The 25,389-nt window shown below is 37.8% G+C and overlaps 1 protein-coding gene across 1 annotated transcript; it reads right to left on the bottom strand.

Moving 5' to 3' along the window:
* Nucleotides 1-3,719: 3,719 nt before the first annotated feature.
* Nucleotides 3,720-22,461, bottom strand: LOC128016866 (sodium-dependent noradrenaline transporter). The gene is made up of 15 exons (XM_052601724.1): nt 22,231-22,461; nt 21,498-21,975; nt 20,352-20,483; nt 19,798-20,035; nt 13,308-13,446; nt 13,000-13,134; nt 12,758-12,861; nt 11,216-11,340; nt 10,905-11,017; nt 10,637-10,765; nt 10,259-10,358; nt 9,182-9,282; nt 7,681-7,848; nt 7,013-7,084; nt 3,720-6,900 (listed from the first exon to the last, which is right to left on the bottom strand). The coding sequence occupies exons 2-15, from the start codon at nt 21,787-21,789 to the stop codon at nt 6,877-6,879; spliced, it is 1,872 nt and encodes a 623-aa protein (XP_052457684.1). The 5' UTR covers nt 21,790-21,975; nt 22,231-22,461; the 3' UTR covers nt 3,720-6,876.
* Between the last annotated feature and the right edge of the window lie 2,928 nt (nt 22,462-25,389).

The raw sequence follows: 25,389 nt of genomic DNA, 5'->3' as shown, positions 1-25,389 counted from the left end.
AGTGCTGAAAATCTTCCTGTATCAGGAGCACTGGGAGAACAGAGTACGGATATTCAGAATAGGTCAGCTCTCTCTCATCAGGGAAGGACACACAGACCGGAATAACTGAGTTTAGGAGGATGACCAAACCACAAATAAAATAAAAGATATCCTGCAGCTGAATTAATATTTATGCTTAGTTTAAATAGTTTTATCCTGGGAAACACTACACTGGACATCCTGAATTTTTTTTTTTATTGATCTAGTCTCTGCTAACAAAGTTGCTTTAATTGCTTTATTATAATTCATAGAAATTCATTAAACAAACTGTTACTGTACCATTCACATCTCATTTAACCCTCAGCATTCTATTGAATGACTTAAAATAATCACAAGGGAATTATTTCATCTATCAGAAATAATGACAAATAATTATTTACATTTTAAAATGCAAAACGTCTGACAAATAATTATAATTATATTTAGCCAAAAAGTCAAAGACCTTACAGTAAACTTAAATCTATTTCATTTAAATCTATTAGTCAGCATGTTGCAGCAATTTTCAACCAACAAGATAATCTTAACCTTTTTTTTCAGCACAGTTTAAAGTTTGATTGGAGTTTTTACTCTCAATACACTTTGATATTGGTTGGTTAATTATTATTTTTTTAAATAATGTTTTTCCTGTTTCATCTAGTCTGCATCCATATCTATGTTGCAGAAGCTTGTCATTTTCTCTTCTTCATTTCTTATTTCTCTCCCAAGATTAGAAACTGAAGCAGAATAAAGCCTCTAATCTCCTTTCAGGCTCTTAATTCCTGCTGTCTCCTGATAATGTAGTCTGTCTGTCTTTCAGACTAATTGGTGTCATTCCTTTATTTTTAAAAAATTATATATATATATATATATGTGTGTGTGTGTGTGTGTGTGTGTGTGTGTGTGTGTGTAATCCATTTTGATTATCACAGTTTTTTTTATTTAAAAATACTCACAAGAGATCCCTTTCTTTAAAATGTAATGTAGTATAGGTAACACCCTGTAGAGCCTTACAAAACTGTCAGAATTGTTTTTTTTTTTTTATTAATTAATCAGTTTATTTGTAAATGGAACACTTGTGAGTCATATAGTATGATATACAAAGCTCACAATTAAGGTCGGGAAAAAACTACCTCAGTTTTATTTCCCATCTTCTTCTGCTTATCCGGGGCTGGGTTGTGGGGGCAGCAGTCTAAGAAGAAGGCCCGAGCTACCTCAGCTGGCTCCTCTCGATGTGGAGGAGCAGCGCCTATATTCTGAGCTCTTCCCGAGTGGCCGAGCTCCTCACTTTATCTCTAAGGGAGTGCTCAGCCACCCTACGGAGAAAGCTCATTTCGGCCGCCTGTATCCAGGATCTTGTCCTTTCAGTCATGACCCACAGCTCATGACCATATGTGAGAGTAGGAATGTAGATTGACCGGATTACACTAAAGGGTAATTTACTTGCTGAAAAAGTATAAAAACTATCAGACTTTAGGCATATAGTAAATTATGTTTAACAGGTTTTGATCTTGTTGATCAAGACCGGTAAATCTAAAAATAATAAACAGGACCAGTGATAAAGGGCAGTCCTGTCGGAGTCCAACATGTACCGGGAACAAGTTTGACTTACTGCCAGCAATACGAACCAAGCTCCTGCTCTAGTTGTACAGGGATCAGACAACCCTTAACAGAGGGTCCGGGACCCCATACTCCCGAAGCACCCCTCACAGGATGCTGTGAGGGGGCAGGGTCGAATACCTTCTCCAAATCCACAAAACACTTTTGGATTGGTTGGGCAAACTCCCATGAACCCATGGTCCGGTGTTCCATGACCGGGGCGAAAAATGCATTATTCCTCCTGAAACCAAGGTTCGACTGGATGGACAAGTTGCCCATGGTGAAAGGCGGCAGGTTGGTGTGGGGTTGCTCATATCTTCCCAGCTCAGTCGCCATGTGTTGGAGTTTACCCCGGTGAACAAAAGCCTCCTGCGCCTTAGGGTCGGGGATAATTATCTTATTGTCATTTGTGCTTACGGGCCGAATGGCAGTGTAGAGTACCCGGCCTTCTTTGAGTCTCTGGAAGGGGTGCTGGAAAGTGCTCCGACTGGGGACTCCATCGTTCTACTGGGAGACTTCAATGCTCACATGGACAGTGACAGTGACACCTGTAGGGGCGTGATTGGGAGGAATGGCCACCCTGATCTGAACCTGAGTGGTGTTCTGTTATTGGATTCTGTGCAAGTCACAGTTTGTCCATAACAAACACCATGTTCAAGCATAAGGGTTTCCATCAGTGAACGTGGCACAAGCCGTATGTCTTGTACACTCGGTTAAAGAGAGGGGCAGAGCTGTCAACTGATCACCACCTGGTGGTGAGTTGGATCTGATGGTGGGGGAGGAAGCTGGACAGACTCAGTGTACCCAAGGGTATTGTGAGGATCTGTAGGGAACATTTGGCTGAGCCCCCTGTCAGAGAGATTTTCAGTCCGAGTGGACCATGTTCTCCACCTCCATTGTCAACGCGGCCCCTCAGAGCTGTGGCCGTAAAGTCTCCAGTGCCTGTCAAAGCAGTAATCCCCAAACCTGGTGGTGGAGACCAGAAGTAAGGGAGGCGTCAAGCTGAAGAAGGAGTCCTACCAGGCCTGACTGGCTTGTTGGACTCCTGTGGCAGCTGACGGGCACCGGCAGGCCAAGCAATGGTTGTGGAAGCAAAAACTCGGGTCTAGGAGCAGTTTGGTGAGCCTATGGAGAAAGACTATCGGTTGGATTCAAAGAGATTCTCAGTTTTATTAAGAGGCCCAAACATATGCAACTTGGTGCAGTTGCTGATAATTATATAGCCAAAAATTAAGACAAAATTCTGGTAACTTGCAATGCAAATCAGTGAGAACTTGCTTCAGTCCAGTAGTTTTATTTTTTTTACTGTTACTAATAATATAAAAGTCATTCTTAATTTAACTTTGGAAAAATTTTTTAGAGCAAAAAGACTTGTGAACCACAACCTGAAGGGGATGTTTTTAGAATTACACTAAAGGGTCATTTACTTGCTGAAAAAGTATCAAAACTATCAGACTTTAGGCATATAGTAAATTATGTTTAACAGGTTTTGATCTTGTTGATCACTTTGAGGCCTTAGACATTTTTTGTATCAAATATGATACAGTAGGCTTTATAGGTCCGATTAAGCAGTTAATGATCATATTTATGCTAAAGAGGGAGCAATAGATTGTCCGTTAAAAAATAAAATAAAAAATAAATCAAGAATGGTACATAAAAATGTTTGGTCTAGTGTCTGTCCTGCAAAGATTCATTCAACACAGTTTAACAGACTCTGTTATACTGTTCAGTGGATACTATGGATCAGACAACCCATCTAACCCTAACTTTCATTGAATGTACTGAAAGAGAAAAGAGGAGAATCTTCCAGCTTATGAAATACTGTTGTGTGGCAGAGAGGGGACACACGGTCGGCATCTGTGTAGCTAAGGCTCTGTGTACTGTGCATCCGGCAAAAAAAGGTAAACAGAATGCACACAAAAAGCAGAATGCTTTTGAGAGAGGCAGAAAACAGCACTGTCAGCCTGTGCTCAGCAGAACATAACACTTTGTAGTCTATTTATCAATATGACCAAGGGTCACAAAATGATGAGCACTGTCACGTTGGTGTAGTAAAAACAAAACCTCTACAGAAAATGCTCTAATAAGAACAGACAAAACACTGATTTCTTTCTGGGTGAGTATTGAAAAAGACTTTATTGTTATAGTGTGCATATTTGAACTGTTTCATATATATTTGTCACTCACAATCAAAAGGACAATTTTGTTGTACACATTATTCTGTAAGCATCATTTAGAAATACCAGAACTGCTCCGTTTACATTCATGTGGTTACATCACCCCTGGTTACAATATTTATATATTTATCAACATTACACAGCATGATATAACAGTTGACACTTTGTTTAAATTGTTTTACATTCACGTTTTATAAAGAATTTGGTACATATAATATTAGATACATAACAAAAGAATATATTTGTATCTTTATATTTCATAATCCACGTGTTGTTTGCTTCCTACCAGTGATCAAGTAAAAAAAAAAGAAATTATTTCAAATGATTCTACAGAAATAAAACACAAACCAACGTAACATGAGTTGATTTTGACACTTTAAAATGTTAAAACGTTTCCTTCAAGCAAAAAAGCCACAGTGAACCACAAAATGTATGCCTCATCTCAAACAAGGACAACCACATATACCACTGATCTTGACTGTTTAGAAAACCTAAGAATCCTAATCTGTTACCTATGCTCGCATAGACACATACATCCCATACAAGTCGTGAAATTCTCAAAGGGACCACATGATAATGGGATTGTACCACAAGAGCTCAATTAAATTGATTGTCAGTAAATAGATTTTCAATTTCATGGCAAACAGTATTCAATTTAAATAAGCTAACCCCTGCCTAGTGTATTGTGAACATTGTGGACATGGTCAACTGGACTATCTTGAGTTTAAAATATGATGTTCTAGGTCTTAGATATGTTGCTTTTGAATCTATAACAAGTCATTCTCTTGAAGGGGCAAAAAAGTCTTGTGTAAGGTATTCAATTTGTCATAATAATAATAATAATAATAATTGTTGCTCTGATCCAAGGGATGTCACGAGTAAAACTAAAAATGTTGATCCATTGACTCAATACATTAAAAATCCCTCAATCTCAAAATGGGTGCTTTAGTCAAGTAGAACGTCCCTGCACTCTCCTCATGAGGATGAGTTGCTTAATGATTTGAAGTTTATGGCTAGATAAGGCACTCACACAGTGGTGTGTCTGCTTTGTGAGGTGTGTCAAAAAGAAAAAAGATGTGCTTGAAAAAATGCTTGGTGGACCCTTGATATAAGCCAGCTGTTGCAAAACACACCATTCTTGGGAAACAAGGTAAAAACTCACAGCTGCGCCTTATCATAAACTGTAGCAATGACTCAAAACCTCCAAACCTGTTATATAGGTGAAAGATTTCTTGGAATATCAAGGGGGGTTCCATTTCTCAGTGTTACCTAAACCTCTACAACTTGCATTGTGAAATAGGGTGTGAGTTAACCTGTCACACCAACTTACTCCATATAAACACACACTGTACTTCCAAGCCATACAGAACAATATAGCTTCAGAATTATTTTCTTCTTAAACTTTCACAAACAATGACTTTTAACCATCACAAACAAAACTAGGACAAAAAAAAATATTAAAAAGTAAAATAACTTTTTATATCCAATGATCCAAATAATCCAAAATATTAGGTACTTTGAGGTCTTTTGAGAGTTTGGATTAAAAACCAAAGGGTATGATTTAAAAGAAGTACAGGCACAATATTTATTTTGCCCTACGATATACAGTGGGTATAGAAAATAATCACCCCATTTAAACCCCACTTTAAAATAATCAAAATAAAATAATTTTGTTACTCAGTGCAACGTATAACATTATATCTTTCATCAAGTGAAAGATTTAACACCAACATGTCAGAAATAAATAACCAGAAACACTGAGTTGGAAAAAGGATCACCGTCTTTGTGAGCCACTGAGAAGCTGGTTAGTTACATCTCATTTTCAAGTCATTTTTATGATGGTTGATCCTTTTTCCAACTCAGTGTTTCTGGTCATTGACTTTCAGCTGTGGTCATCCTGATTAGCTCAGCATGAAAAGAGTTTTCCTGGAGCATTTAAATTCTTGTAACGCAACGGAAACAAACAATATTTTGTTTAATCACCTTTTGCTTCAGTTATAGCCTTTAGTCTGCTGGGATTTGTCTCTGTCTCTACTAACTTTGCAATATTTGCCCACTCTTCTTTGCAGAGCTGCTTAGTTTTGCTGTGTGCTTTGGGTCATTGTCATGCTGGAAGGTAAACCTTCTTCCCATTGAAAACTTTCTGGCAGAGAGCAACAGATTTTCCTAAATAATTTTAGTTGTTTCTTGTCTATCCTGACAATGCTCCAGCCCCTGCTGCAGAGAAACACCCTCATAATAGAACATTACCCCCTCCATGCTTTACTGGAGGAATGCTATTATTTGGATGGTGAGTTGTATTGAATTTCTGCCAGAAATAATGTTTGGTGTAGAGGCAAAATAATTTCTCTTCTGCCTCAGAAACTTCAAAGTGCATTTTGCTCAGTTGTGACTTGTGACTGCACGTGGCCTTTCTTGTGGAGTGGTTTTTCCTCCAGTTTTCATCCAGATTGGAGTGACGTCCTGATCCAGGGAGAGTCTGTGTTATACCAAATACATTCCTCCACTTTGACTTCACTGTGCTTCTAGGCATTGATGAAACCATTTAATTTTTTTTGTATCCTTCTCTTGACTTGGGCCTGTCCACAACTTTTATGCCGGAGATCTGTTAATGGGTGCCCATAGTTGATTATTTGCTTCTGTTGCACTACCAAGGACTGAAATGCTCTAGGAAAGTTATTTTCATGTTGAGCTGATCAAAATGACCACATCTGTTCACAGTTGAAAGGTTTTGTGTGCCATTTGAGGAGGTGGTAAAGTACACCCCCCCCCCCCCCCATTTTTTTGGAGATGTGTTATCTTTTACTTGGATGTTAGATGTTGCATTGAGTAAATACAGCTGCATAAAACAAAAACTGTGTCTTCATTTTAAGCTGTAAAGCAACAAAATGTGACTACACGAAGGGGGGCAGGGTGGCTTATTCTTTTTCTAAACCAAAAATGTCTAGTCAACCACTGAACACATGGAGCAGACTGGACAGTACTGTGTGTGTGGTGTTGGAAAAATGAACAAAGCCAACACTTCACTCTATCCTTTTCTCTCTCACACAATATCATTTGATGGCACTTCCACCTGACCCCTTCATCAGATGGATAACCAATGTCTGAGCTGGAAAAACAAGAACAAATGTACAATAGAAAAACTGTGAGGATTTTTCACTGTGACATGTTTTTCTCTTAAAATAACTGTTGCTAAACACTACGTTTTAGTATTGTCTTACCTTGAACTGCCTGACATTACCCTCTGTCACCATGTGATATTCATGTTCTGGAGTAATGGCGTATGCTATTCTCTGCAATGGAGGACATTAAAAACAAAGATTGGTATAAAATAAACACACCGCAATAATGAACCATAAATTTAAACAAAAACCTAATTATCGGCTCAGAAACAGATGGCAATGTGGCATTTTATTCTGCATATGTTAGATTATTTCTAAAGCCATTTAAGATAGCATGCTGCTTGTGGAAAATATGAGTGTAAGCACTGAGCCAGATGTCAATAGCATGTTTCTGGCTTTGGGAAGTGACGCATTTAGAAATGAAAACATCTCTCAGTTTTAGGACCACACGGAGTCATAAACCAGATTTACTGAGGACATTCAATGTATGATGAGAATGAAACAAGGAATCTGTTGGAGGCAATGCTATGAGGCAATGAGTTAAAATGTAAGAACTGTACCTAAGAGCTATATATGAAACAGTGAGTCTGACAATTTATGTATATATCTTTTTTCTTCTCTCTTTTTCTGTTTTCAACTATAAATGTGCCTCTTGCCAATGTGTGTCTTTGTGTACCTATAGCATTAAACCATATTTTGGGGTAACATTCATAGTATTTATAACTTGCTGTAAAAACTGTCAAAATCCTTATTTAGTGTTAACTAACCTCCTTGAAGGTGCCTGGAATTATAAGCAATTTGTAGATGGCGTAGACTGGTACAAACAGCATGGAGGACAAGGCTATGGTCCAGCCCACCATATTTGACCAGCGAGGGAAAATGTAGTCATCATATCTCAGGTCGCCGGAGGTAACAATGCTGGCAATTACCGCAAGCTACACAGAAAAAGAAGTCAGGAACTAGAAACAATAAGAGTGATTCAATATTCTGTACAAAGGAACACGTTTTGTCAGCATAAGAAAATAAATCAAGTTATTTTTACTGGTTGAAACTATTCCAATTGTATCAGCTATAATCCAAGCACAATTGACCTATCTGCAAGCCCCCCCCCCCCCCTTAGTTACTGTTGCTCAATCGGACAAACAAATGGATTTGTTCACCGTCTTACAATGACAACCTGTCAGTGAAACATTTTGAGGTGTTTCTGATAAATTTGGGACACAGATGTACCTTCAAGTGGGACTTAAATATACAATGTAGGGATATATAAAATATATTAAAATAAGTAAAAATACAGATCACAATGCAAATGGTATAGGCCTACTTATGTTACTGTCGTCACAATCGCAATGACAACATCCCAGATCGACACCGTTCATATACTGCAGAGTAAGATTAAATAAAATAAATATTTCACATATATATATATAGATCGATAGATAAAATTGAATGTCGAATGCTTGAATCTGATTGGCTAACAGACATTCTGAGGTGTGCAATTATTTTCTGGGAAACGCACAGTGAACGTAGTTCCAGGCAGCTCTCAAAACTGTAATAACGGAAATTACAGGACTAACGAAAACAACAACATGATAGACGATTTCCCGAAAAAAAATATAGATGACATTTCTCACTAGCAAGGTAATAACAGAACTGTTTAGAGATACTGCTGCAGCATAATTCACGCAAGCTCTCTCTCTTTCTTTGCACACCCGAGGTGTAATGCCCACTCGTGTCGTGGCCACATCACCACCTCGGGTGTGCATTATTTTCTAATAATTCAATGGGCCATTGTCAATTATTCCTTACTTAACCAGATTAATATGGAGAGGCACTCTTATATACGTTTATGTGTTCTTGACTTTCACTGTGCAAGGTACATGACGTGAAAACCGTTAGCTTTTTAGTTTTGCAAGTTAGCATAGACTCACTAACTTTGATGATTGATGTAGAACGCTTAGATACATTTTGCTCTGTTTTGGTTGGATTTAGCAAATGGAATAAAATAAATTCCATTGGATATCCTCTCAGGATAACTGGAATTAGTGTTACAAGTGCCCTAGGCACATCATTTTTCCAGTTTTGTAGCATAAACACCATTAAACCAATGTGAGCTTCAGATCTTTCAATATTTCTTTATGGTGCAAATGATACTGCTCATCTGCATTCGAGGGGAGGGACTTACAGATAGGTCGATTGAGTACAAGTTTAGGTTAACCGACAAAACAGATTTAAAGTGTAATCTAGCAGTTTCACTGTTTCACTCACAAGTAAGAATGCTGGACTGACAAACTTCCAGCAGACCCTCCAGTAGATCCCTGGTTTGAAGCCCATCATGCGTTCAATGTCCTCACTAAATCTGTCCACACCTATGGTACAAAAGCACACACACACACACGCAAGAATAATAATAATTGGCAGCGTCTTGGCATCATTTCAAAATAAAAGTACTGAGAAAGTACCTTTCCCTGAATTGAGGCTTCTCTTAATACAATATTAATGATGATCTGAACACTGTGTACTCTGTACACTGTATACTCTAGAGTATACTGTACTCTAATAACCATTCAAAAGTAGCTGTGTATGCAGGATACACACTGTATGGACAAAAGTATTGGGACACCTGATTATTACACAAAAAAGGGACTTCCATTACATTGCAAGTTGGATTGGTTCACACCTTTGCAGCTTTCACTTTTCTGGTCTTTCCACAAGAATTTGGAGTGTTTCTGTGGATTTTGTGTCCATTCATCCAGTAGAGCAATTGAGAATGAGAAAGCCAATTCATTCAAAAGGTGTTTGATAGGGTTAAGGTCAGATCTATAACCAGTCAATTACACCAAACTCACCCAACAATGTCTTTATGAACCTTGCTTTGTGTACTGGGGCAAAATCTTGTTTAAAAAGAAAAGGTTCTTCCCCAAACTTGTTTCACAATGTTGGAAGCGTAGCATTTTCAAAAATGTCTTTTTAAGCATTAAGGTTTCTCTTCACTGGAAGTAAGGGGCCTAGTCCCACCCCAGAAGAACAGCCCCATACCTTTATTCCTGCTTCACTGAACTTTATAGTTTGCACAGTGCAGTGAGGCAGGTAATGTTTTCCCGACATCTGCCAAACCCAGACTTGCTCATCAGACTATCAAACAGTGAAGTGTGATTCACTTATGAGAACATGTTTCCATACTGTTAAACAGGTGCAAATCGAATGGTACGAAATGTACTAAACCTATTACAGATTGCAGAAAACATAGATTTTTCTTGTAAAAGCAAGATTTTCAGTCAGTAGTGAGTCAGGAATGTAAGATGACCTTTAAAGAAGAATGTATGTTGTTTTATATCTGCTCACCATAGAACCAAGATACTCCAATGGCCTCAATCAGTACCCCAAACAGAATGGACGTCCCTGCAGCATACCTGTCCAACAGGGTCAACACAAAGATCCCTCCCTGTCGTGACCAAGATATGACAGACAAAACACTGCTGAATAAAGGACTTCCATTGATCAATTCATCATATCATTGCTTTTATGTTAATTTGTAAGTATTCATCTATTTTGCCTGTAAAAACATCAAAATATACAGTACAATACATTCCAAAGCAAATTAAATAGGGAAATAATATAGATTTTAGTAATCTGATGTTCATAATATGAGAAGAAAATAAATATAAACAAGTATTTTCATATTGTTAAGCTGCTAAAAAAAAACAGACCCAACAGACTTACATTTGTAACACACAGAAGGGCTATTAGGAATGTCCCAAATGCTACAGCAAATGTAAATAATTTTCTATTCCTCTTCAGGATTTTGAAGTCATCTGACAGACCAGTGATCACTGCCTCCATGCCACCCATCTAAACAGGACATTACATTAAATAAAGGAAATAAGTTTTAGAATCATAGTATTTTTGTTGAAGTATCAATTATTAGTAATTGCGTTGTTTTTGTCTATTTAAATTTTATGTGAGAATAACAAGATTACTTTGTACTCACAGAACTGTCAATTCCAAGAGTCAGAAGCATAATGAAAAACACTATTGCAAAAAATGTGGATCCAGGTAGAGTTGAGATTGCTTCTGGGTAGATTATAAACACCAGTCCAGCTCCTGGACACAGATATAAACAATCACCTCATAGATCAGCAAAGGGACACTTTACAACTCCAGAAAATTAAAATAATGTTTGTTAACCACAAAAGAAGAAAGAATGGTGCATGATGTAAAACTGAGAAACGTTTGTTAAGGTTGAGTAATCCACAGATAATTAAATAAAAACAGGACAGTGAGGTTGTTGGAGTCACAGACCCTCAGTGGCCACATCCTTTATGTTGACCTGATGATGATGAGCCATATACCCCAGTACTGAGAAGATGGCAAACCCTGAGAAGAAACTGGTAATGCAGTTTATAGTGCTGGTTATAATAGCATCCCTGCAACAAAGCACAAGATAACAGTTTACAATACACCAGAAGCTTCAAAACTGCTGAGCAGAATCTATGACTTGAAAACGTTAATCCCACAGTGAGTTGATGCCAAAGCTGTGGCTAATCCCCACTGTGGATATGCTTTGAGTTCTCATTTAGACAGTGCAGAGGAACTGTGCATTGTAAAGTTGAAGTTTGGCATTGTTTTTTGAAAACTTATTCCCTTGTTCTCACAATGTCTGCCAGATGCAATGACTAGACATAACAAAAGCCTAATTCATAACCAAACAATTTATACAAAAAGTAGATCCAAGAAGAAAGAATACAACAATTCATGATTTGAATCATTTCAAATTGTTTCCTAGGGTGGAACCATTCCGTGTTGTCTGTGAAGAAGCGCATAAATCTATCGGAGCAGCCATCTGCTTGCAACATATCGTCATGCCAGCCAAAAGCTGAAGAGGCGAAAAAAGCAGCTGAATATTACACTTAAATGACAGTTAAAAATAAATAATGTGAACGTATTTCATTGGCATTGACATTTTCATTGGTTTTCTTTATTTCTGTTAGAAACAAAAGCAAATATTTTGACACGACTGTAGATTTGAGGTCTTAGTAAGACATCTGTGCCCTGGAGAGCAAAAACCTGTTGGATCAGTTGGGTTCCAGCTTCAGAAGTCAACATATTGTGATGTGAAATCAACAGTGCTTACTGTAAGTCATTAACATGCTTTGGATGTGTACATTAACAATATTAATCTATTGTCATTTTACACAAGTCAACCAAAGTGGACTGTCTTTTGCCTCTTTATACCTTTGAAACACTTCATAAAAATGAAAGGAATCACCTCTTCCACTACACCCACTTCCATCTCTGGAATTAATCAAAAACGGACAAGTTGTGTCATCAATTATGATGCGGTTAAATGCTCAGTGCACAACTGAACAAGTGTTGAAACATCTCAATCTGCAGAGACACTAGTTGACAAGAATATTGTACTATAACCTGAGAATCTTTACAGACTATTGGGATAGGGATACACAATGCCCACAAGGTGACTGCCACCTGCTGGCCCCACTAACAACTTTTTCTAACTTTGGATCTCTGGAAACAACATGCTGGTTTTCTCATGAGAACTTTAATCCATTAGCAAGCAAAGCCACAGCTTCACAGAATCACCAAACTGGAATGGCTATGGGCAAACAGATCAGGCAAAAACTGACTGATTACATGTCTTCAAGTAAGATACTGCTCACATAAGTGCCAACTAATTCCAACTGATGTAACACAAAACATCTTTTGGCATTAGTTGGTGATTGATTTTGCTGATTGAACATGTAGAATCCAGCAAAACCTGCGTCTGTCAGTGCACTGTGGATAGGCCTTTAGAAAACTTACAAACTTATCAAAGATTTGTCATACCTGTAGCAGTTATTGTCAAATTTATTGTAGCTTGCAAAGGCAATGAGGACTCCAAACCCGGCTCCTAGAGAAAAGAAAATCTGAGTAGCTGCGTCAATCCATACCTGCAGCAAACAAAAATGAGTGACAATCCATCTATAAAATGAGAAGTATGTATAACTACTGTATGTATGAAGTATGCCTACAGTATATATCTGGAATTAGTTCATAAAATAGTTTGAGCCCTATTAGCATGAACTTACTTGAGGATTATTGAGCTTCTTTAGGTCAACATGGAGATATGCCCTAATTCCATTCATTGCACCAGGGAGGGTGATGCCTCGAATTAGCAACACCAGCAGCACTACGTAGGGCATAGTAGCTGTAACATACACCACCTGAACACACACACACACACACACACACAAATACAGAGCCATTCATTTTTGATGCTTTTCAAAGACAAATGCTGTATGAACTGAAAATATTATCAATAATCACCACAGATAAAAATGTGTATGAACATTAGATTCGTCATAGACATCAAGAGCAAAAAAAAAAAAAATTGCACCTTTCCAGAGGATTTGACTCCCTTCCACAGGCTGAAGCAAAGGATGAAGACAACCAAAATAAGGCAGAGGGTGAGCTCCCAGCGAGGAAGACCCAGGTCACTGATGCCTTTACTCTCATGAATGTGCAGCACTCTACGCCTGGAGGAGGAGAAATGGTACGTGAGATTAACAACTACTTCAATGGATTCTGTTCATAGACAGACTGTCTGAATAGAAATAAATGTTGAGAAATGCTCTGTTGTGTGCCTTGTTCAAAGGCTCTCCAGTAGTAAAGGAAGTGTCCTGGGTCACAGTCCTCCAGGAACCAGGAGATTCTTTGAAGGGTTTTCCTCATCAAATCATGGAACACTTATCAATGGATCTCCAACAAATATTATTATAATGTTCTCTATTCTTAGTCGTGCTGCAAGAGCATTGTGTAAAAATATGAATCTGCACACAAAAACTTTTTGAATAAATATATGGTGCCTCTATGCAGAGGTGTGGGGTCTCACTGAGTTACAAACCACTGAAATTCTAGTTCGACTCTAGGGAGTATGTACAGTGGGAGTTACCTTGCCACTTGACGTCACTGCTTTTATGATACTTGGAAAAGGGGTTATGTATCAAAATAAAATTGATGTTCTCTCAAGTCAAAGTATGATAAAGCCTTGCCCCGATAACTGAAGATCCTATGAAGAATCTACAACTCAAAGCATTTAATCCACTCCAACTCTGTCTAGGGAACTGTATTTTGTTTTTATAGCACATTCTTACACCCTTTCATGTGCTTTATATGTTATGCTTACACTCACTCTCATTTTACGGCCGTTTCCACTAGACTGAAACTGATGTTTATTATATACTAACTCTAACCTAATGTTCAGAGAAACTTAAATAGATTTGAAGAAAAACATTTGGCTTTAACTAGTGTAACAATGGGAACTCAGAAACTAGAGGGCACTGGATTCCAATGTAGTGTCTGTAAATATATAATAATATAAAAATAACAAAAGAACACAGAAACAAAAAAAACAGAATAAGATCATCAAACAATGCGACTGTGTAGATCTGACAAAGAACACTGGAAACACGCTGGCCTTAAAGCATATACATAAAGCCTAATTGGATATACTGTAGGAACAGGTAAGAACAATCACCAGGTACAACTACAAACAAGGAGTCCAGATAACAAAAACACACAGACACAGAACCATTACAACTAGTAAAGCCAAACCAGTATAATACTACATGTGTCACACACAAGATTTGCCAGATCCTAGATTACCCATAAAACCATTTTTCCCGCGGGTTATTGCCCCCAAAGAGGGATGACCTACAGTTTGCTTCTAACATTTAACAAGGTTGAAAAATGGTAGACCAAAAGTTTCTCAACCATCCAGTGATGAATATTATTGCTGGTTTCTAGCAAAATATCTGGATACACCCAGTGAAAAGAGTCTCTGTAGAATGTGATCTAAATGATTCCTGTGCTGCACCTCCCAGCGAGTTTCAAAGAGCAGAAACAGTACAGGCCATTGTTCTTATATTATAAACAAACCCCTAAAGCACTGCCAGAACATTGCTGTAGTCTTTCCTTCTGAAAGACGTATCTTGTAAAAAAGGAGAACTAATGCTGCTCTGTTGGAACATGCTTCGAGTTTAGAAGCCATGATGTGAATTAAATCAGACTTGAGCCATGTCTATTTACTTTGAAAACAAGTTGAAAGACCCAGAATATTAACCTTAGGACAGTTGTCAAGTGACAAAGTGTCATTCTCACACGATTCCTATTTCAAATTCTGACCAGCCCAACTGATTAATCTCCCATATTCGTGATAATTCTAATTTCTGTGAGAAGTTTTCAAATATGCCATAACATAATTTGACATCAGTAATGGATTAAATCGGGATCAGATGCACATGTTTGGTTTTTGCGACATTCAAACTAAGATGCTTCTATTTTAATGTAAAACTTTAAAGCTGGAGAGAGCTTGAGAATTGCTCAACTTGCTCATCAAACAGGTCATTTGGTCACGCGCTGGGAATAAGGGAATAAACGTGAGTGTGAAGTCCACAGACACATGGATGATGAAGCCATCGTGACTGAGTTAATGAAGAGAAGGAAAGCCAGACAAACCCTCAGGGCTGAAAAGACGGGAGACAGTCCAGTCCCGTCATCATTGCCAATAACATCATGGTGGGACCTGTCAACCCAGCCTGTCCTGCTAAAGCTTGACCTTTAATCCACTCTCTGTGACATTTCAGTTGACCGCTGGCCGTTTAACTTACCTACATACAAATCTCTTGCTTTATATCAGGCTGTCATGACAATAAATACTTTTACAAACAGCTCACTCACATTTGATTATTCATTTACTGGAATGACTTTTTTTTACTGATCCTTTAGTAAATAAAGTTTTGATGGGATCTTTAAGAATTACATATGTGCTGTCATAAAGCAAAATTGATTTTACAGATTTTAATCAATCCATTTGAATAAGAAACATTGTAAAATAAACTGTATATCCAAAAAAACGAAGAAAACCGTGATGAACAGGACTACATGTTCTACACGTTGAAGACAACAACAGTGCATTAGGGGGTTTCCATGTCATCTTTTGGCTTGCCCACAAGGAACTATTCTATATAATGTCGTTTAAAAAAAATGTATTCAACTAAAACAGACATGACTTGACTAGTGCAGTAGACTACTGGTATAATAAAACTTTCAATTTGGCTATACAATGCATCAACCTACTGTATAAAATGCCCTTTTCAACAAGCACAAAAAAACTACCTGTGGCGAGTGGGGCGGGGCCGAGAGGCGTGGGACTCGATACTGGCGGTGGGGCGCAGGTGCAGCTCATCTCCAATCACTACACCTGGCCTCACTCCTCGTTCCCACGCCTCTCGGCCCCGCCCCACTCGCCACACTACCTTTTTCACTTTTTTATAGAGGACTCATCCATCTTTTTTTCACAATATGTTAATTGATAGATTGGAATTGTGTGGGTTACCAACCTGATCTCACGGCAATTCGTACATTTTTCACAAGGTGGCTTATTCGTACGAATTCGTACGACCACACTCGAACAAATTCATACGATTGTTGCCAAATCGTACGTATTTTACGATTTGCACAATTCGTATGAATTTGTAAGAATGACCTACACCTAACCCCGCCCCTAAACCTAACCGTCACTGAGGTCGTATAAAATCGTACGAGTGAGGTCGTACAAATTCGTACGAATAAGCCACCTCGTAAAATAAGTACGAATTGGTCGTGAGATATCGTTGGGGCTACCTGTGGATTATTGTGATGTTTTTATCAGCTGTCTGACTCACAGTCTGATGGCATTCACTACAGAGAATCCATTGGTAAGCAAGTGATGTCATGCTAAATTTATCCAAATCGGTGCAAATAAACAAAGAAACTCATCTCCAACTTGAATGGCCTTAAGGTTAGTTATATTTCTATTCCTAAACTATTCCATTAAAGGATCCCATGCTTTGTTATTTGCCAATGAAAAAACTTGGACATTGTGTTACATGACAAAAGTAACTGCCGAAATATATAGTCCAAAAACACACAAATAGAAACTCAAACACTCCTGGACACTTCAAAACCAGACATAATCACTCTTTTCATTCTGAGGGGAAGATTTTGAGCAGTGACAGCGGTTAGATCAGGACAGATGTGAGCACAGCCTCCTCCAATTAAATAATTACATTTGATTGGCGAGTATCTTGGCAAGCATTCCCTCTAGAGCTCTCCATACATCTGATGTCTCGTCTTTGCCAAGCTAAATCCTAACACCTATGATTTCACCATATTCTCAGCAATGTTCTTCTCTGATCCAGACAACGGCCACGGAAGAAAACTCTGATGGCAAATGGGGTCTCATCACAGCTTGCTTAACTCTGGAGCAAATTCTATTTGTTTTCATAACAGGCACCAGGATGTCCTAAAATGTGTTTGTTAAACCGCACATTCATTGTGGTTATGGACCCCTCTGGCTGACATGAGTTCAGCCTTGTTTATATTTTTAATATTTCATTTCCTTCCTTTTATTTGTGTAATTATTAAAAACAAACAAGCACTGCAAAAAAATAGCATTTGTTACACTCATAACCTTCATATGTAATTTTTTAAAGCCATTTGGCACTTTTAATAAATCATGATATAGAAAAAAAATTCAAATAAAACAAGCACACAACAATGAACCTATATTCTAAGGGTTCACTATTATGCTTATTTGATTTATTATTTTAATTACTTTTAATGATTAGTATTTGAAGGCACAATAAGTATGGTGAAGATCTTTGTCTTGGCTACTCAAATGATTGTATTTTGTCCTCTAAATCCTCTATTTCTGTCTTCATGACCTCAGTCTGTTGTTAAATCTGAGACTGCGTGTGATGTACAGTAACAAGATTTCAGTAATGACGGAATAATTAGATTTAGGACACCTGCTGTGTAAAACAATACAATGGAGCAGTAACGGTTCATTAGACTCAACAAACAGTGATTGACTCGAACATGTCAAAATTGGCAGAGACAGCGTAGTCAAAGGATATGTGGGTGGCACACAAGCTGATGAAATTTGCTTTGTTGAGCTTGTCATATTTCGCTTTTGTCTGGTTGTCGGTTGTTTTAGAAAGATGTGTGGCATGAAGGGTTTGTGTAAGACCAATGAACTTGACTGGGTTTTTATCAGGGGCTTCTGGATAGACAGCTGCTGGTTCAACACCACTGTCTGTGATTGGTTTCTTGCGCTCCCCATCATTTTGTCTATACTGAGCAACACACTGCTTAATCTAATATTCAGTATATGGCACACCTGCTGAGCGTGTGAGTCTGCTGTATGTGTGACAGTAATGAATATCCTCTAGTGCCCTTACCCTTAGTGCTGTCCCATGATGGCAGGATTACTGGTGGCCGAAAACTATTAAAATAGAGCGACATGAGTGGGGAAAAGCGGAGGAAATGACAGCTTTCCACATCCCCTCACACACAGAAGACAGCTGGGGAAATGACACTTCAAAGCATTGCTGGTAGGAAACTAGTCCAAAAGAGGGTAAGACCATAGGCGAGGGATAAAGTGAGAGGAACAGCCAAACAGATAGTGAGAACAAGAAAGCAGAGAGTACAAAAAAGTGGTAGATCACCTAGAAAGAAGGAAAAGGGGTTGAGGGTTGGATGAATTCGAATATGTATTATCTATTACATATGAGGTAGACATTTGGATGCACATCCACATTCCACGGTGATGTTAGACTCTTTAAGAGATTTCTTAATATACGAACATGCATTAGATCTGAGCAGTAAATTTAAAGAATAAAGACATGGAAACCCTAACTAGAATCTGATGACGTGTCTCTATGAATTTGTCCATAACCGGTTGTAAACAAATCATCAAGTGATGTAGGTTCTTCATTGTTCCACACATTCTTCTGATTTCCCCTGGCACGAGGAGCCAAATTTTCCCTTAGACACGGAAAAGGACTGCTTTTCTTTGAAGTGCAAGCGGCTGCCTTTCTTTCAGTCTACATCAAGAGTTTCGAGTGCTGCATACATGTTTCAGTGATTCTGACCTAATTTTGGGCACTTTTAAGCAATGTTGTTCACTTCTGATTAGCTAATCATTTCGCAGAGCAGCAACAGGGTACAATTCAGTATTTACTCAATCTCATGGTGTTCCAAATCACTATACTGTACTTACCTCTGTGGAACACAAAAGAAGATATTTTAAACAGAACCTTATCATTATATTATATTCCACAGTAGAAAGAATGTCATACACATTTGGAATTAAATGAGGGTAAGTACAAATTTAATTTGTAGGTGAAAATTCAGAAAAATAATTAAATAAAGATCTCAGCGGGGCTGTATCCTTTAATGTTTTTCCCTGGAACTTCTAAGCAGAAATAACTCTAAAATGTGGTAAGATGTGATTTCTACTGAGCCCCACTGGGAACACTTGTTTAGGGCCCCTGAAACTCTACACACATCTTTGAAAACAAATCCCAAACAGCGATAGCTGAATGATTGCTCCGTTAGGCGCCATATAAGCAAAACTCCAAAGGAAGCACCAAGCACTTGGTGCAAGATGACAAACTGGAACAATGTCGGAAAACATCACCGACATTGTGAAGCATAAGGAAACACCTTACTAGTAAACAGCTGTATCATTCATAACTGATTTTATAAGTGGAAATGTTAATGTGTTTGGAACACCTATAAGAGAAAATAAGTAAAAGCATTTTTTTGTTTTTTTTTATAAACAGGATATTCATACTTTTAAGCAAATCTCAAGCGGACCACAGTCGATTAAATAGAGAGCCTATCAACTGTCTGTCTGAATTATTTTAATTGACACTAATATTGCATCAGACTTTGCATTTCCAGACATTTTCATGATACTACTGTTATAATATACAACAATTCAAGCCCAACAGCAAAGCCACAGAGCAAAAAACAATAATAAGAATAAATGTAAGACTCACTCGTAGAACTCTGCAGCGGGTGTGTTCTTGTTCTTGGCATAGGAGGTTCTGTTACCCAGGAAGGTGCCATTGATGTGCTGTGGTTCTGTGCAATTGGGGCTGTTCCACGGGTTATTACACGTGAGCCAGGGCAGCTCACTTGTCAATGAGGAGAATAAGTAATACAATGACCAAGCTATGATGACATTGTAGTAGAAGCCCACGTACAAAGCTATGATGATTACAGTGTAGCCAACACCTGAGAAGAAAAGTCACAAATATTTTGTTATTACATGAGAACAAGTTTTACTTTAATGCTTCAGCATATGAAGTTAAAAGTGTGTGTACTAACTTCAAAGTCCCAACAGAGTCACTGTATAACCTATAGTTCACTGCCCCAATGAACACATTTGTTGGCTTTTGTTAGACCACTGAGTTAACCCCGTTTGTGTTTGTTGGGTCAGTGTAAAAATGAAACATCCAGAATGAGCAGTAAATTAATTAAAAGTGTTGAAATGTGTGAACCTGGTATATTTATTCTCAGCATCTTTGATGTCTTCAAATTGTGTGCATACCTTTAAATATAGGGCAGATCTTCCAAACTGTAGCTGCTCCTTCTCTGTTAAACTGACCCAAAGCAAGTTCCATGTAAAACAGGGGCATCCCAGCAATGAACAGGAACAGAACGTATGGGATCAAAAAGGCACCTGAGGAAACACATTAAACAATAGGCATTTGTCTCTGAGCAGTATCTGCTAACATAGTGAATAGTCAGTCAAAAGTGGAGTTAGATGCAGTTTGACAAAACTCTTATAGTATAATCTATTCAGATATGGAAAAATTCTTCATGGTTAAACCTGTACATAGAGGTGAAATGTAAAATTAAACAAAAAATTCACATGTTACCTTCTCATGAAAGTTTCTGACCCCATGATCAGAAATCTACCTGATCCATACTATATTTGTCTTTGCTCATGAAGTATTAATACTATTGTTTTAATTTATGAATAAAAGTGGTATTTTTTACTAGGCCGCTGAATATTGTAATCAATTTAAATTAATGCATTTTGTTTTCACAAAAGCAAGTTGTTCAAACCTGAGCAACATGTGAAAAAAGAGCGATAAAAAATATATTTTGTTACTCATAACATTTACAAGATAGCAAAACAACAGCCCACTGGAAGTTAATGAGTTCGCTGACACTGACATCTAGTTTATGAAAGACTACAGCACAAAGAGCTGGCAGTTTTCTAACTCTACAGTATGTGCTATTAAATTATATAAAGTTGACTGAGAAGTATATGTATTTCTTTGTTAAATATATAATAAAATAATAAAAAAATATATATTTGTAAACTATAGGGTAATTCATTTTTTACAGCTAACATTAAAAATCTATAATTTTTTAAAAATATATTTCTTTATATGTTAAGATAACAGTTATCAAATTAACAAACTTTTCTTTCATATATGCTCTCACTTATCAGCAAAAAATTGTAGATTAAACTCAAAGAATTTTCTGAACCACTGAATGTGTTTTAGTAACAGTTTGAGACATAATGTCTATATTTACATTGAATTTCAAAGGCGATAACAACGTGTGTAAGCTGTTCCCCCAAATAATTATATATCAAGAAGCCCACATTTTGTTCATCCTAGTTAGTATTGTAAAAAGCAGTGTAAAGGGTAACCTTCAGAATAAATGGAAAAACCGATCTTACCTCCTCCATTTTTGTAACACAGGTAGGGGAACCTCCACACATTGGCCAGGTCCACAGCGAAGCCCACGACAGAGAGCAGAAAGTCAATTTTCTTGCCCCAGATCTCCCTGACTACATCCTCATCGGAGCCGGAGGGGCAGCCGTGGGAGCTCGGAGAGGCCACGACAGAAGAGTTCGTGTACTGGACCCCATTCTGCTCCTTCACCAGGATCAGCTCAACTTCCTTTTTCTCCACGTTAAATTCATTCAGCGGCGCCACCGAGGACAGTTTGTGCTCCGGCAGGTTGTTCATCTTTGCGCGCTGGCGCTCTCGTGGCACTGAGGATGTGGTGCAAGTGTGGTGCGTGCCGCGCGCACTGACGATGATGATGCTGATGATGCTGCTGCTGAGGATGATGATGATGACGATGATGATGAATAGGAAACGCTACAGCAGTTGCCCTCCCGATGAGGTAGATTGTCGCCCAGCTTTCATCAGCTGAAAGAAATCAGGAACGAAAGTTTACTGTAAGACATTAAAGCATTCCATGCACCGCTTTTAACCAACCGAGCGCGCAAAACGATTTACAATGAATGTGCGAAAGCGGTCTGTCACGGTTAACGAGGAAAAGGAAACTTTACAGTGACAACCACTCAGTATTTTCCGTTTGACGCAACATACTTCATGGAGTAACTGTATATGCCTGCATGAAGTGTTGCTTTCCGAGTCTGTAATATATAAAGATGACTCTACTTGTCAACATGATCCGTCCCTCTTGATCCAGAAAGCGAGAGAGTGCCGCTCCTCAACAAGTTTCCTCTCCCTTTCAGCTGGAGGCTATAAGTTGTGAGCATTCAAACCAACATCCAGTTCCTCCACACGTGATATTATCTACATGATCATCAACAACCTGGTTTTCTTAATATGTTTTGAAGGTTCCTCTCCGCCCCGAATGTCACACTCATCTTCAGACACGCGGTGCGCCACCACTGGACTTTAAAATGAAGCAACTTACAAGATGTTTACAAGAGTGAGCAAACGGAATAAAATGTAGGACGTTTGTTCAAAGTTATATGGTCTTTAATAATGTATTCAAAATGATAGCACACAATAAACGTTTTTAACATTCTCGTAATGTTTGCAAAATTATAAGATGAAATGATCCTTTAATGTTTTCACAAATGAGAAAAAAAATGCTTTTGACTGTCATAACTTAATTGTAACATTAGCAAAATGTTCATAGAACATATTTTTTGTTAGCTTTTATGACGCCCCTTAAATAACTCTTACCATTTGTAGCATTTGTTGTTGTTGTTATTATTTGCTGATGATATGTACAGGATATACAATAAAATATAAAAGACATAAATATAAAATGTCATATTAGACATAAAATGTCATATTACTATTGCATCATGTGTAATCTGGAAATACCTCAAAATCAAGCAGCATGTGCGACTTGCTTCTCATGACTGGATCTGTCTTTGGATGCGCCTCAACTTCCAATGCGCCAATGGCACCAGTGTGTAAGATGCCACTAAATGTTACAGCTCTTCTCTAAAGGGAATGTTTACATAGAAAAACAATTAAACATTGTGCAATGGGAAATAAATACATTTAAAAAAGGTGTTGCATTTGGAGTTACTAAGAAAAGGTATGTAGTGGGCCTATTCATCTGGCTATATGATCTCAAATATTGGGCTCCCATGTGGCAATTTGCTCAATGTAAAATACAACTGATTTATTGTCATCTTATTCAGGTGTGCATGATTTAAAGCATATGTTCAAAAATACTGCTCACTTTCCCCCTACAATTAGAAGGGTCAGATCCCCCCAAATCCCCCTTTTTAATTCACACCGTGTAATTTGTCAAAAAGACTTTTCAAACTATGTTTGATCCAAGTCTGTTTTATTCACTCTTGAGTTGCCTGTTTCTTCTTCTATATAGATTCAATTAGTTGTTTTCTAAGAAGCAGTAAAAGCATTGTGTTCCACGTGTAATCTAATTCCACACCCGCTTTAGCCAAAGGTGACGATTTCTATTAGATATGGGCAATCAGTTCATCCCATTAAAGTCAATGAATGTCCCATTAAAGCTCTCCAGCGTTTCTTTTATGAAACCTTTACAAGCCTGTTTTTGTGCCGTTTTGTACATATTCTGGTTCAGATTAGATAACAAAAGTAAGGAGCAGAGTTTTAGAGGCTGATTTATATGTTCTTTAACACACATTCTTCCCCCAAAGGAGCTGGAATCTCTATTCTATATTTCTGTATTTGACCATACATGTGGAAAAGGGTGATGCTAAATAAGGTCACCTTTAGAGCAAAGCAACCTTTCCTTGAAGCATGAATAATATTTGAATATTCTGCATCAATATTGCAATTAGTCTCCATTTGACAGGAGCAAGCATTGGTATTCAGGATAAAAATCCTAAATATTCCTTTTTTATTTTTTTTATGAAACCCAAACCAGATGGCAGACAGTGCCATGACTCACTGTAAAATGTCAATTATTGCACCAAATAAGGGCCTTGATGTCAAGACATTAGTATTCTTGTATTGCCCTAATTATGCAGCTTAAAGTTCTGTGACTGATCAATATCTCGAACATGGGGTCATGTGTGTCATTCAGAACAACACTGATGAACTAGGATCAGTTTTACCCTTTACGTTTTCTAATGACTGTATTTACATGGAGATCAGATATAATCTTGAAACAATACATCTACTTTGCAGTGTTTTACAAAGCACTTGAACATTCACATTCACTGAGAAAATAATTGATCAAAAACAATTGTGATCTAATAAACAGCCTTGATGAGCATAAGATACAAAAATATAAAAACATATTTTAAACACTAGTATATATATATATATATATATATATATATATATATATATATATATATATATATATATATATATATATATATACATATATGCAAAACCATATAATGGAAATTTTCTTAGCAAGAATATATTAACACCTTGTCACAAGGAATCGAGTTCACTATATCAAAACCTTAACATCAGTGCACTGGGCACTATATTGCATCATCTTTTTATGAACAACATACTACATGTCATACAAAAACAAGAACAGGCGTGGTGATGATATGCATGAAACTGAATGTTGCGCATTGCTTATCCTGTCTGGGAGGATAGACTTGAGTAAATGAGCTAGAATTCATCCAGTGGTTAGTGCAAGGTTAAAGCATGTTTTATGTGTGCTCTCACTAAGAGGAACTTTAAGATGCTTCTTGCCAAGGTCAGGACCTCCTGCTTTGTGGGCATGATGGCTCGAAATGAAAAAAAAAAAGACATAGAGAGAAAGAAATAAAAACGACAAAACGGTAATTTTAAGCCCCGTTCTGACATTTTGACAAGGCAAAATAAAGCTGAAGTCTAAGGGAGATAAAAAGAAAAAGGAAAGATGCAGTATGCGGTCTCCTTCTAAGGGAAAAAGTTTTTGCTGTATACATTGTCTACACATGCAATGGGAGTGAAGAGTCCGTGATTTGCAGCTATTTTGCAACCCGTCAATTAGCAGTGTAGCCTGTCGGCGCTGACCTTTTCAGACGAGCCCCCGATCTGCCCCCTCATCTATTCCAACACAGACCGCCCAGCCAAAGCCCTAACAGCTAACACTTGTTTAGTGTTGTGAAAATAAAACCTAATTACTTTGAGCTGATTGTCCACAATTTGACTAGGCAGACTCACCTCAGGCTGAAATAAAAATAAATGCTGCAATATTGTGAGCAAAAGAAGGGAGAATGTGAGCATGAGAGCAAGAAGGGCGGACATGGAGATGGAGCAAAAGACGGAGAGAAAGAAACAGTAACAATAATGAGACTTAATTGATACCCTGCAATCTCAACAATTGTGATTCCAATTAAATGCCCCCCTCATGTT

Source organism: Carassius gibelio, chromosome A7 (genome assembly GCF_023724105.1).
Source record: "Carassius gibelio isolate Cgi1373 ecotype wild population from Czech Republic chromosome A7, carGib1.2-hapl.c, whole genome shotgun sequence".
Taxonomy (NCBI): domain Eukaryota; kingdom Metazoa; phylum Chordata; class Actinopteri; order Cypriniformes; family Cyprinidae; genus Carassius; species Carassius gibelio.
Note: the sequence above shows the minus strand (reverse complement) of the source record. Positions and strands in the feature narration are given on the sequence as shown.

What these genes read in the sequence shown, in the direction of transcription:
- LOC128016866 (XM_052601724.1), bottom strand. Translation starts at nt 21,789, where the DNA reads ATGAACAACCTGCCGGAGCACAAACTGTCCTCGGTGGCGCCGCTGAAT. An exon ending in CCCGCTGCAGAGTTCTACGA is followed by an intron (nt 13,447 to 19,797) that starts GTGAGTCTTACA and finishes CTCCTCCTCCAG; the next exon opens with GCGTAGAGTGCTGCACATTC. An exon ending in GAGTCAAATCCTCTGGAAAG is followed by an intron (nt 13,135 to 13,307) that starts GTGCAATTTTTT and finishes GTGTGTGTTCAG; the next exon opens with GTGGTGTATGTTACAGCTAC.